The sequence below is a fragment of the Chiloscyllium plagiosum genome, unplaced genomic scaffold (assembly GCF_037043375.1).
Source record: "Chiloscyllium plagiosum isolate Xiang-an unplaced genomic scaffold, Cpla_swu_hap1 HiC_scaffold_35, whole genome shotgun sequence".
Lineage (NCBI taxonomy): Eukaryota > Metazoa > Chordata > Chondrichthyes > Orectolobiformes > Hemiscylliidae > Chiloscyllium > Chiloscyllium plagiosum.
This window is the reverse complement of record NW_028270173.1, coordinates 53,155,866-53,168,538: the sequence shown is the minus strand read 5'-3', so window position 1 is coordinate 53,168,538 and position 12,673 is coordinate 53,155,866. Positions and strand designations below refer to the sequence as shown.

Below are 12,673 nucleotides of genomic sequence, written 5' to 3'. Positions count from 1 at the left end.
GCTAAGGTAGTCAATCCCCGTAAGGCCCGAGTAATTGAACCATCAGGCGCAGTGTTATTAGGAATAAAGGTACAACAGCTTCCTCCTAACATCACACATACACCCCCTTTCTCCGCTAAAATCATATCAAGGGCCATTCTGTTTTCCTATGCCATCCTACTCATCGCATCAAGCTGTTCTGATATTCCTTTAACCGCCTCTCTTGTATAATTTATAAATCGCTGTTGATTATAGAAAATGTAATTTATCCAGTCTACATTTTTATTAATTGTTACCCACCAAAAGAGAGCTGACTCAAAGCCTGCTGCAATCTGGTTACGAGCCTTGAATTCATCAGGTACCCCCCTAGGGACTCCTACCGAGTCAAGATAAATCCTGTCATCAAAAGAAGTATCTAACAGTAATCTCTTACCCCTTCCCCTTTTTCTTACTATCTTCTCCTTCTCAAATGCCAGGGTAAATGGAATTGCCAATTGTACAATTGCACATATCCCTCTCCAATCCGGAGGTAGGGTGGGTCTCAATATTTTTCCTCCACAGTACCACCACAGATCCGCTCGGGGAACCTTTAATGCTGAGTAGTTCCCTCCCTTCTCTGTTTCGGTAACATTCTTAATCTCTGTACATAATTTCAGCTCCCCCAAATCTCTCGACCGACTCGAACCTCGCCTGTGCACACATGACGTGTGATTTCCAACTGCGGCGGAAAATGTGGGGGGAACTTTTGCATCTTTCTTCTCCAAGGGAGGGAACGTAAGATAGGGAGGTACAATTCCTATCATTCCATGCAGTCTCATCCTGATACAGGGCTATCATACATTTCATGCCCTTCCTGTCTCGCTTCCACCCGAGCGGAAAGGGAACCACCTGGGCCACTGGCCTACCGGAGGCACATGCATAGCAATTGCTTTTGTTCAGACTTTTTACAGTATACTTTACCCATTCAACCCAGGCATTTGCATCCCCGTACCCAGTCTCTATCTCGATGGTCTGTTTCAAATCCTTTAGAAGGGCTTGTGCCCGGAGCATCAATTCTCCTGTTCCCTGGATGCTGCCTGGCCTGCTGCGCTTTTCCAGCAACACATTTCCAGCTCAAATCCTTTACCTCTATAATTTTTACTACTTTAGGATCATCGGGAGGCGTGAAAGGTTGTATCTTATTACCTAGTAATTCTACCCGTTTTCCCTGTCCTACGCTAATTCGAAAACAACAGCCCACAAACTCCTTCCCATTTGCTTTCATTTCAATCCCAAATGTTTCATTTAATTGTACCTCATAAGTGCCACCCACCAAAACTGCTTCGTGCCATGTGGTTTTCCTTATCGTTAAATATATGGGGTTACACTTTTTATCGGGACAATCGCGCGCTGGTCGGAAGGGGGCCCGGTGTATTGTGACAAGACCATTATACCAGGTATCATCCCCGAGGCCATCCCCATAGGACTTAAGATGTATCTCTGAGTTGCGGTATTGTCTCTGATTAGCTACATTCCCACTAAGCTACATATATCAGTGTCTATTACTTGTGGATTATCAGACTCAGGAACCATTAATAATACATATGAAAATGATATTTGACAAAATCCTAATACCAAGAGGGCTAGCATCATAACTCTAAGCATTCCCAGTATTCTAATCATTATGCTAAAACACAAAAAGGCTTAATATACAATCTTACAGAAATAATCCCGTGCTCGCGTCGCCACTGTATAGTCAATTACTCAAAGTCTCTTTAGTCTGAGTTTCAGCGGGTCTTGCGTTGATTCGGCTGTCCAGACTTCTTCCTCAACTGGAGGGTCCACTGGCCCTTTGATCCGAGTATAATGAGTCCAGCCTTTTTCCGCCGTCCTTATTGCCGTTTCGGGAGTCAAAAGAGTCTGATACGGCCTTTCCCAGTCCGGCTGCAGCTTAGTCTCTGTCCATGATTTTACTAAGACCCAATCTCCCGGCTGGATGGGATGAACAGCAAATTCAAGAGGCGGAGTCTGTGCCAATAGACCCTGTTTTCTGAGGAAAGACAAAGAGGAGGACAAGCCCAGTATATACTTCTTTAAAAACAAATCTTTAGTTTCGGGAATTGGCAATTCTCCCTGCGTTCCCAAATAAGGTAATCCAAATAAGATTTCACAGGGGGATAGTCCCAAATCTTTCCTTGGGGCTGTTCGTACTCGCAAGAGAGCTATAGGTAAACATTTGGTCCAAGGGAGTTTGGTTTCTATGATCAATTTAGAGAGCTGTCATTTGAGTGTTTGGTTCATTCTCTCGACTCTTTCTGATGATGGCGGATGCCATGGAGTATGGAATTCCCAGGAAATCCCCAACCCCTTCATTACCCCCTGTAACACTTTAGAGGTAAAATGAGTTCCTTGGTCGGAATCTATACGGTTCACTAACCCATATTGGGGAATTATGTGCTCTAATATTGTTTTAGACACCCCATTCGCAGTGGTGGTAGCTAGGGGGTATGCCTCAACCCAACCAGATAAATGATCTACTATGACCAACATATATTTTAGTCTTCCTACTCTAGGCAGTTCAGTATAATCTACTTGTATACTCTGGAAGGGTCTCAATCCTGGGTCTCTTCCTCCCTGGGCCTGTTTTCTCAGACCTTTCTTATTTATCTTTCTGCATATTATGCATCCCTCACATATTTGTTTAGCAATGGTATATATCCCTTTACATCCATATTCCCTAAGAACTAAATCACACATTGCTTGTACTCCCCAGTGACTGCCTTGGTGTAGGATAGCCATAATCTCCCGCATTGTCATTTTGTTTAACATTTCCCTTCCATCAGGTAACTTCCAATGCCCGTCAGCTGTCTTTGTAGCCCCTAAATCTCTCAATTCTCTTTCTTCTCTTTCAGTAAATATAGGAGTTCCCCTAGGACCTGGGACAGTAGGTATTAGAGAATGAATCACCACTTTTGGGCGGCACGGTGGCCCAGTGGTTAGCACTGCTGCCTCACAGCGCCAGAGTCCGGGGTTCAATTCCCACCTCAGGCGACTGACTGTGTGGAGTTTGCACGTTCTCCCCGTGTCTGCATGGGTTTCCTCCGGGTGCTCCGGTTTCCTCCCACAGTCCAAAGATGTGCAGGTCAGGTGAATTGGCCATGCTAAATTGCCCGTAGTGTTAGGTTAGGGGTATGTGTGGGTTGTGCTTCGGCGGGTCGGTGTGGACTTGTTGGGCCGAAGGGCCTGTTTCCACACTGTAGTGTAATCTAATCACTTCTTGTGGATTCAGGGCGGCTTCCCTAGCCACTTCATCAGCTAATCTATTTCCCCTAACCTCTGGTTCATTTCCTTTCTGATGACCATTTACGTGCACTACGGCTATCTCTCGGGGGAGTAATAAAGATTCCAAGACCCGTTTAATCAATTCTTCATGAACTAATTCCTTCCCCCGGCTATTGATCAATCCTCTTTCCTGCCATATCTTTCCGAACGTGTGCACAACACCAAATGCATATTTAGAATCAGTGTATACTGTTCCCTCTTTATTTTCTAATGTCCTAAGGGCTCTCTCCAATGCATAGAGTTTGCAGGTCTGAGCTGACCACCCATTTGGCAACATTCCTGCCTCCACCACACTACTTTTTGTCCCATCTATAACTGCATGCCCATTATGTCATCTCCCTTCAGTCACCCGGGATGATCCGTCTATAAAAAGTCTAGCCCCTGCATGAAGTGGAACATCTCTCAGGTCCATACGGACCTTAGTTTGGCATTCTATAATGTCAAGGCAGTTGTGCTCTGGATTCTGAGGAGAGTCTCCTTCCCCTTTCCAAAGAAAAGCAGCTGGATTTAAACAATTGTCGGTGACTAGCATTAAATCATCCTTTTCTATCAGTATCGCCTCATATTTCAAAATCCGCGAGTCTGTCAACCATCGCCCAGCTTTTTGGTTTAGGATCGTTCTCACTTGGTGTGGGGTGCTTACTATTAGGGCTCCCCCAAATGTAAGCTTTCTGCTTTCCTCCACCAACAGTGTAGTGGCAGCCACAGCCTGCACACACTCAGGCCACCCTAGGGATACTGGATCCAATAGCTTTGAAAGATATGCTACTGGCTGTTTCATCCCTCCCCACCTCTGGGTTAATACTCCCAAAGCCGCTCCCTTATCTACAGTAGCAAAGAGGTGGAAAGGTTTATCTAGGGAAGGTAAGGCTAACACGGGGGGCATAAATCAAATCTCTTTTGAGTTTCTCGACTAGTTCTTTTTCCTCATCCTTCCAATTTAGATGTTCTGGCTCCCCCTCTATTAGTTTGAGATATAATTTCCTAGTCTTCTGAGCATAGGAATCTATCCACAATCTGCAATATCCCGTTAGACCCAAAAATTTGCGTAACTCTCATTTAGTGCTGGGCAGTGGCATCCCCACTATTCCCTCTATCTGTTCCGGGCTTATCTTTCGCTTACCCTCACTCACTAAATGTCCCAAGTATTTTACTTCTCGCTCCACATATTGTAATTTGTTTTTAGATACTCGCAGGCCCTGCTGGCCCAGAAAATTCAATAATTTGTAAGTGGCTTCTACTACTCTTTCTCTTCTTATTTCTGATACTAAGAGGTTGTCTACATACTGCAACAGAGTAGTCCCCTTGGGGCTGCTAAATTTCTCCAATATTTGTTCTAACTTCTGTCCAAATAAATTCGGGGATTCCGTAAACCCCTGAGGGAGCACAGTCCATCGGTATTGCTGTTTCCGCCCTGTCTTGGGATCCTCCCATTCAAAGGCAAACAAATTCCTACTTTCCTCCGCCAAGGGACAAGCCCAAAAGGCATCCTTTAAATCTATCACACTAAACCATTAGTGGTCATGAGGGATCTTACTTAATAACATATAGGGGTTTGGCACCACTGGGTGCCTGACCTGTACTATCCGATTTAATGTTCTCAAATCCTGCACCAATCGATAAGTTCCATCAGATTTCCGCACTGGTAGAATTGGGGTATTATAAGGAGACATACATGGCTCCAACAAACCATCTCTAATCAGTCCCTCAATTACTGGCTGCAGTCCTCGTTTACCTTCTATGGAAATAGGGTATTGTCGTTCACAGACAATGTCCCCTTTCCGTTTTAAATTTATTGTAAGGGGAGGGATCTGTAGTTTTCCACGATTCCCTTCTCTAGCCCATACTATAGGGTTTATCTCTCTCTCTGCGTCCTCTGTCAACATTGCCAGTTGTACAACTAATTCTTTTTCCTGAATTCCAATCTCCAGTCCTAAAAGGATAATTAAGTCTCTCCCCAGTAAGTTACTTCCTATATCAGGGATATACAGCAGTTCCCCTGTAACCTTACCTTTAGGACCTTCTATCATCATAGGTTCAAATAGTGGAACAGTAAATCCTTCCCCTTTCACCCCCGAAACAGTAATTGACCGTGTTAACATTTCTACTTTCTTTGGTTTAAACTTCAGCGATGACCGTGCTGCCCCCGTATCTACTAGGAAGACGACCTCTTCCCTACAGGGTCCCACCTTCAAGTTTATCAAGGGTTCCTGGTGGGCCCCCGAGGGCAGGTACCCCTGACACCCCTATTCTTCATCATAATTCATAAGCGGAATTGCCCTTTCTTCCCTTTGTAGATCAGAACACTCCCGCTTAAAATGCCCTATCTTTCCACAATAATAGCATCCTGCCTGTGGAGACCTCCATCCCTGCCCCTGTCGCTCGAACCCTCTATCAAATGCTCCCCCTTGTCCTCTCCCTCTTCCTCTCTGCCCTACATGCTGCCACCCACCGCTCCGGTTGCCCACTATCGGTTCCATTCTCCTCTTACTTACCTCATCCACCGTAGCTACCATCATTTTCATCTTCTGTTTTTGTCTCTCATCCTCCCTCTTTACAAATACTTTCTGTGCCTCTCTCAACAATTCATCTAATGGTTTTTCGCTCCATCCTTCTATCTTCTGTATCTTTCTCTGTATGTCTGGCCATGCTTTTGTCACAAAATGTACTTTCAAAAGACCCTGTGCCACTGGGTCCTCAGGGTTCATTCCAGAGTATTTCCGCATTGAGTCCCTTAATCTTTGCAAGAAAGCTGAGGGAGTCTCATCTTTCTCCTGTCTAATTTCAAAGGCTTTAATCAAATTCTGTGACTTCGGAACTGCCTCTCTTATTCCTTTTAGAATCAGGTCTTTCAATTCCCTCATTTCTTCTCTATGCTCCGGGTTTTGGTTTTCCCACTCGGGGTCTCTGAGGGGAAACTTGACCTCTCCCTGTCCAGCATCCCCATCTCCAATCGGGTGTTCCCTGTCCCATATTTTAATGGCAGCTCCTCGTATAAGTCCCCTCTCCTCCCCAGTAAATAGTATATTCAAAATAGACATTAATTCAGCCCAGGTATACAGACTGGGCCCCAAAAATTGATCAATTTGTTCAGACAACCCCACCGGATCCTCAACCAGGACCTTCATTTCCTTTTTAAATGTTCTGACCTCCCCACTGGTGAGGGGGGCACTTACAAACCCAATCTCTTTGTCCCCTACGGGTACCTCCCGAAGGGGATACGTTTTTCCCCTTTTTCTTTTGTTTTCCCCCCTTAGACTTTGATTTAGATTCTCCGGAGGCCTCCTCTATATCTACTGTAGCTTCCCTTTCTTTTGCTGAGAATTGAGGGTCAGGAACAACAACATCCCCAGCCCCTGTCCCTCCGTCCTCCTCTTGTGAATCATCTGTTCCCTGTCTGTCTGTCTGTCCTCCTTCCCCTTGTTCACCTAACCTGATTTTATGGTACGGGGGGGGGCAAACAGTTAAGAGGATCCCAGGGACTAGGTGGGGCAGAGGGGGAATCCTTTGTCTTTACTAACATCATTCCCAAACTGTCCTTCCAACAGGACGCATAATCCGCCTCCTCTTGACTAAAAGGTTGTTTTCCATTCACATACAACCCTAAATACTGACAGACCCAATCCTCGTCCGAACCATACTTTGGCCAGAAGACAGACGGACGAAGGATTGGTTCTTTGGTCCATACTAAACAACAATATTTAATCATTTTCTTTTTATCTTTTGCCCTTGTACAAGTATTACTTGTCCAATCCCGCAACATCCTCCCCAACGGACTTTCAGGAGGAATGTTACCAGGGACTTTTTCGTCCCATTCTCCGTGACAGCTACTCTGCCTACCCCCCATTTTCCTGGGGCCCTTGCTAGTCCCTCAGCGAGTAAATACCTCTTTTCCCGGCCACCAAGGCAATACTTAAAAGTCTGTTTTTCTTACCTTGGTCTGTGCACAGAATTGTCTGGCCCCTTTTGTCACCGTATCTTCTATCGAGCTCCTATCACTGTCTGATTCAGATGTCTCTCTTATAGGATTCACATCAGTCACCCAAGGGAGCAGACCAAACCGGGACACGAGACCGCTCCTCAATGGGGAACGGGACGCGTCTTCCCAGTGTCCAAGGCCAGCCACTCCCCCCGGTGATGGAAGAAAATCCCGGACACGAGCCCCCAATTGTGAGAAACAAAGCCCACTCACATCAATAATTTCAGTCCGAGACCAAATTTCTGAAACAGCAGCGTTGTTTAATTTTACACCTGCAGGTGGGTGCCTTGTCTAATTGCCAGGTAAGGCAATGACAAAATGCACAGTATACCCCAAAAAACCCTTGCAATTTATACTGTTTTTTTTCCCCATATGTTTTCCTTATTCCATTGTTTGTTCCCTGCTTCACTTACGTCACTCATTTCCTTAAGACTGATCCCACAACTTCTGTTTATCCTGTCTTGTCCGTGACAAACTCTTATCTCTGACTCCCATAAGGGTGTTTGACGTCAGTCTATTGTAGATTATTGATTAGGCATATCTTTTCTTCTATCAGCATCTATTTCCATCCAGAGGCCACTTTGACCTCTTTGATTAGGGTTTGTTCCTGTGTCTCCGTGTAAGCGGGGGAAACAGATGCTTTCCTGTTTGCCCATACATCCACCATTGTTCTGTAATCACGTCTCATGCTAACATATCCTTTCTTTTTGCTGAATATGTATTTTCTCATTTCTGTTCTGTATCAGAATTTATAGTTGCAGAAATAACATTAATTCATTTATATCCCACAATAAACTGACAGGCACGCTCAGACATCACTCACCAGGACAAAAGACCCCACGCACATCATGTGCTAGACTTACGTAATTTACAGGATTCCATACGAAGACTGTATGAAACACTATATAGGACAAACAGGCAGACAACTAGCAATCCACATCCATGAACAACAACTAATCACTCAATCCCATGACCAATTGTCCCTGATAGCCACACACAGCAACGACAAAGACCACAAATTCAACTGAGTCAACACAACGATCATAGTGCAAACCAAACAGAGGACAACCAGATGATTTCTATGTCATGGCACCCATCCACAAGCTCGATCACCAAGCACAGTGACCTAGACCTACAATGAACAACCTGAAGCAGCAGGAATGGAACCAAATAAATTCCAGAGGACACAGTACTGCAGCACTTCACAGGAGGCTCCGAAACACTGAAGATGTCACCGAGTCAGGGGACAAACGTCTGCACATCAACTTCCCAGCTCAGGGAACATACCACAACTACAGCAAAGAGAGTCAATGCTTCAGGTTCAAGGTCTGCACATTCTGAAGCAGGGTCACTGGCCCTTGTTTCTGTCTGAACTGACACTGCCAGACATGCTGTGGATTGTGAACAAGTCTCATTTCTACTGGAACAAAATAGCATTTTTTGCCATCAATCCTTCCCAAACCCCTCCTTGTGAGCTCTCCTTCCCACACTAAGAAACCCAGAGGCAGCTGCTTGAGATCACACTTGGCACAACATTAAATATTAATTTCACACCATATTGATGTACGAAGAAAACACGAGCAACTTGCTCAGCAATCCAAACTGTCAAAGCAATGAACTAGTAACTTTTTAAACAACATATAACAAAAATAACAAAACATAAATTGCAAAGTGGAAAGCTAATTAGGAAAATCTGTTTTTTGTTTTTAAGAAGCAGAGCGAGAAAGAGACAGAGGAGGTCACAGACTGGGTCATCGTGAAAGGGATGGGTTTGGGCTGGCTTTGGGAGTTGGGTTGAACTCCCACCGAGAGCTTCCATTCTCCTCTGGTGGTGCAGACGATGAGCTGGTCTTGATGGAATTCATACAGATGAGGGGCCGATAGGGAATTTCCTTCCAGCCTGGGTTTCCCTCCTCTCCGGGTCCAGTGTGTCCACAGGTTATTCCACGGGATGAGGTGGGGGACAAGAAAGAGAGTGAGTGAGTGAGTGTGTGTCATACTGTGTGGATCCAGTCAGGTCAAAAGAACAAAATAATTCTGAGTATGAAACTTGCACAACGTAAGCACTGATACCAAAAGCTTTTATAAACTTTCTGAAAAGGAAGAGAATAGTGAAAGTAAATGTTGGTCCTTTACAGGACAGAAACGGTGAGGTAATAATGGGGTATTCCGGGATAGCAGAAATGTCTCTGTTTTCACAGTGTAAGGTAGCACTGTCTTCCCAAAAACTGCAGTTACTACCCAAGGAACTTGGTGCAATTGCTGTAACTGGGGAGAAGGTATTACATAAACTGCTGGGATGAAAGGCAGATAATTCCCCGGGACCTGATGGCCTGCACCCAGAGGTATAAAAGGATTTGTCAACAGAGATAGCGGATGCATTAGTTGAGATATTCCAAAATTCCCTGGATTCTGGAAAGGTACCAGTGAATTGGAAAAAATGCTAATGTGATACTCTTATTCAAATAGGAGATAGGCATAAAGTGGGAAACTGTAGACCAGTAAATTTGACCTTTGTCGTGGGGAACCTGCTGAAGCCAATCAGAAGGAAGGAGATAACTGAACATTTAGATAAATGAAGCTTAATTCACAAGTGTCCAGTGGATGTGGTATATCTAGACTTCCAGAAGGCATTTGACAAGATGCCACATAAAAGACTGATCCTGATGGTCAGATCCTCAGGGGTTAAAGGTAGAGTATTGGTTTGGATAAGGGATTGACTAACTGACAGAAAACAGAGGATCAGGAAAAATGGATCCTTCTCTGGGTGGTGAACTGTAACTAATCTCGTGCTGCATGGTTCAGTTCTCAGACTTCAATTAATTACAATCTGTATAAATGATCTGCAAGCAGGGACAGAGTGTATCGTAGTTAAACTTGTGGATGATACTAATATTAGTGGGATACCAGGCTATGATAAGGAGATAATAAGTTTCCAGATGGATATTAGTGAGGAGAATGGGCCAGACTCTGATAGGTGGACCAGGCGAAAGTGAGGACTGCAGATGCTGGAGATTAGAGTCGAGAGTGTGGTGCTGGAAAAGCACAGCAGGTCAGGTAGCATCCGAGGAGCAGGAGAATCAACACTTTGGCATTCCTGATGAAGGGCTTTTGCCCAAAACGTTGATTTTCCTGCGACTGTGACAGGTGGAAGTGAATGTGGATAAGTGTGGTTTGTCCATATTGGCCAGAAAGTAAGTAGGCAAATTATTATTTCACTGGGAAGTAGATTCACAGTGTGTCAGTGCAGAAGGATCTGGGTGTTTTTGGGCATGAATTTCAGAAAGTGGATATACAGGTGCAGCATCTCATAAGAAAGGCAAATGGAATACTGGCATTTTTTTGCAAAGAAGTGTTGTTACAATTATATAAGGCATTGGTGAGTCCACACCTGGAGAATTGTGTCCAGTTGTGGTCTCCTTACCTAAGGGAGGATGTGGTGACATTGCAGGCAGTTCAGAGGAGGTTCACCAGGCTGTTCCAGGGATGAAAGGGTTATTGTACGAGAAGCAATTGTATAGCTTGGGGCTGGACTCACTGGAGATCAGAGGAATGAAGGAGGATCTGATTGAGAAATATAAAATGCTCAAGGGGATTGATAAGGTCGATGTCTAGCAGACATTCCCCTTGTGGGACAGTCTTGAACAACAGATGACAGATGTACAGAGAGAGGAGGTTGGTTTTAAACTGAGATGAGAATTATCTACCTCTTTCAGGGGGTTGTGAATCTGTGGAACTCACTGACCCAGAGCGGGGCAGAACCAATCAACAAATTCAGGACAGAAATGGCTACGTTTCTGATGGAAAGCAGGATAACGGGGGATGGGAGCAGGCAGGAAGGTGGCGGTGAGACCTTTTTTATTTCAAAAATATATTTTATTCATAAAATACTTTGATGGTCTGTACAGTTGGACATGCCATACATATGTAAACATTCCATTTGTTTGCATACCGAAAACAGAGTAATCATTCCTATTTACTGGTCTGTACGATTACATTTTTAGCTGAGGTGTCAGCAGGGCCCAAATGACTGCACGGGCCCCCTGTTCTTCTTTAGGCAGGCAGATGTTACACGGTGGTCTTTCCCCACCGTGCCTTGGCGGCAGCTGCCCCAAGCTTCAGCGCGTCCCTCAGCACGTAGTCCTGGACCTTGGAATGTGCCAGTCTGCAACACTCAGTCGGGGTCTTCAGCTGGAAGATTAACAGGTTTCGGACCACCCAGAGAGCGTCCTTCACCGAGTTGATGATCCTCCAGGCACAGTTGATGTTCGTCTCGGTGTGCGTCCCGGGGAACAGGCCGAAGAGCATGGAGTCCCGCGTCAAGGCGCTGCTCGGGGCGAACCTCGACAAACACCACTGCATTCCTCTCCAGACTTCTTCTGCGTAGGAACATTCCAGAAGGAGGTGTGTGACAGTCTCGTCCCCCCCGCAACCGCTTCGAGGGCAGCGTGCGGTGCGGCTGAGAGTCCGGGCGTGCATAAAGGATCTCACAGGCAGAGCCCTTCTCACCACCAGCCAAGCCATGTCTTGGTGTTTGTTGGAAAGTTCTGGCGGTGAGGCATTCTGCCAAATGGCTTTGACAGTCTGCTCAGGGAACCGCTCGATAGGATCCGCCCTCTCCTTTTCCCGAAGGGTCTCAAGGACACTACGTGCTGACCACTTCCTAATGGACTTGTGGTCAAAGGTGTTTTTCTTGATAAATTTCTCCACGAAGGACAGGTGATACGTAACAGTCCAACTACTCGGAGCGTTCCGCGGCAGCGAGGCCAGGCCCATCCTTCGCAACACCGGGGACAGGTAGAACCTCAGTACGTAGTGACACTTGGTGTTTGCGTACCGGGGATCCACGCACAGCTTGATGCAGCCACACACAAAGATGGCCATCAGGGTGAGGGTGGCATTGGGTGTATTTTTTCCCCCGTTGCCCAGATCTTAGTACAGCAAGTGAGACCAGGATAAGATCAGCAATGATCATGTTAAATGGTGGAGTGGACTCAAAGGGCTGACTTGCCCACTCTCCCTCTGAACTTCCATGTTACTAGAATTAACTGGAAATGTGTTTGAAAGCAGCATATCAAGTGTAGCACTGGAATATATTACTTGTTGTCATGAAAACAGAAAAAAAATGAATTGCTAGGAATGAAGAAATATATAACAAAATGAAGAAATTGATGGAAGGATCATTAACATTAATCATGTTTAGTTCTTAGCCAATCAGCAAACAGTCAGATAATGAATGAATTGAGGACCGGAGAGACATTAAAGAGAACATTTGACTGTCACGATCCATTCATGATCTGGAGATATTTTTGAATCACATGGTGCAGATATATTGTGACCCCTTTGGGCAGCTGGGACTTGGAACAGGGAATTCTGGGAAACTGCCTCAAAAGA

General features: G+C 45.2%; 1 protein-coding gene across 3 annotated transcripts in view; it reads left to right on the top strand.

Moving 5' to 3' along the window:
- Positions 1 to 12,673, top strand: part of LOC148140899 (class I histocompatibility antigen, F10 alpha chain-like) — a 33,426-nt gene that overhangs the window by 7,057 nt on the left and 13,696 nt on the right. The window contains exon 4 of one of the 3 annotated variants that reach the window (XM_087979677.1): positions 10,996 to 11,125. The exons of the other annotated variants lie outside the window; for them this stretch is intronic. Coding sequence (XP_087835803.1) covers positions 10,996 to 11,125 — 130 coding nt within the window. The remainder of the gene's footprint in view (positions 1 to 10,995; positions 11,126 to 12,673) is intronic. 3 annotated transcript variants of the gene reach the window in all.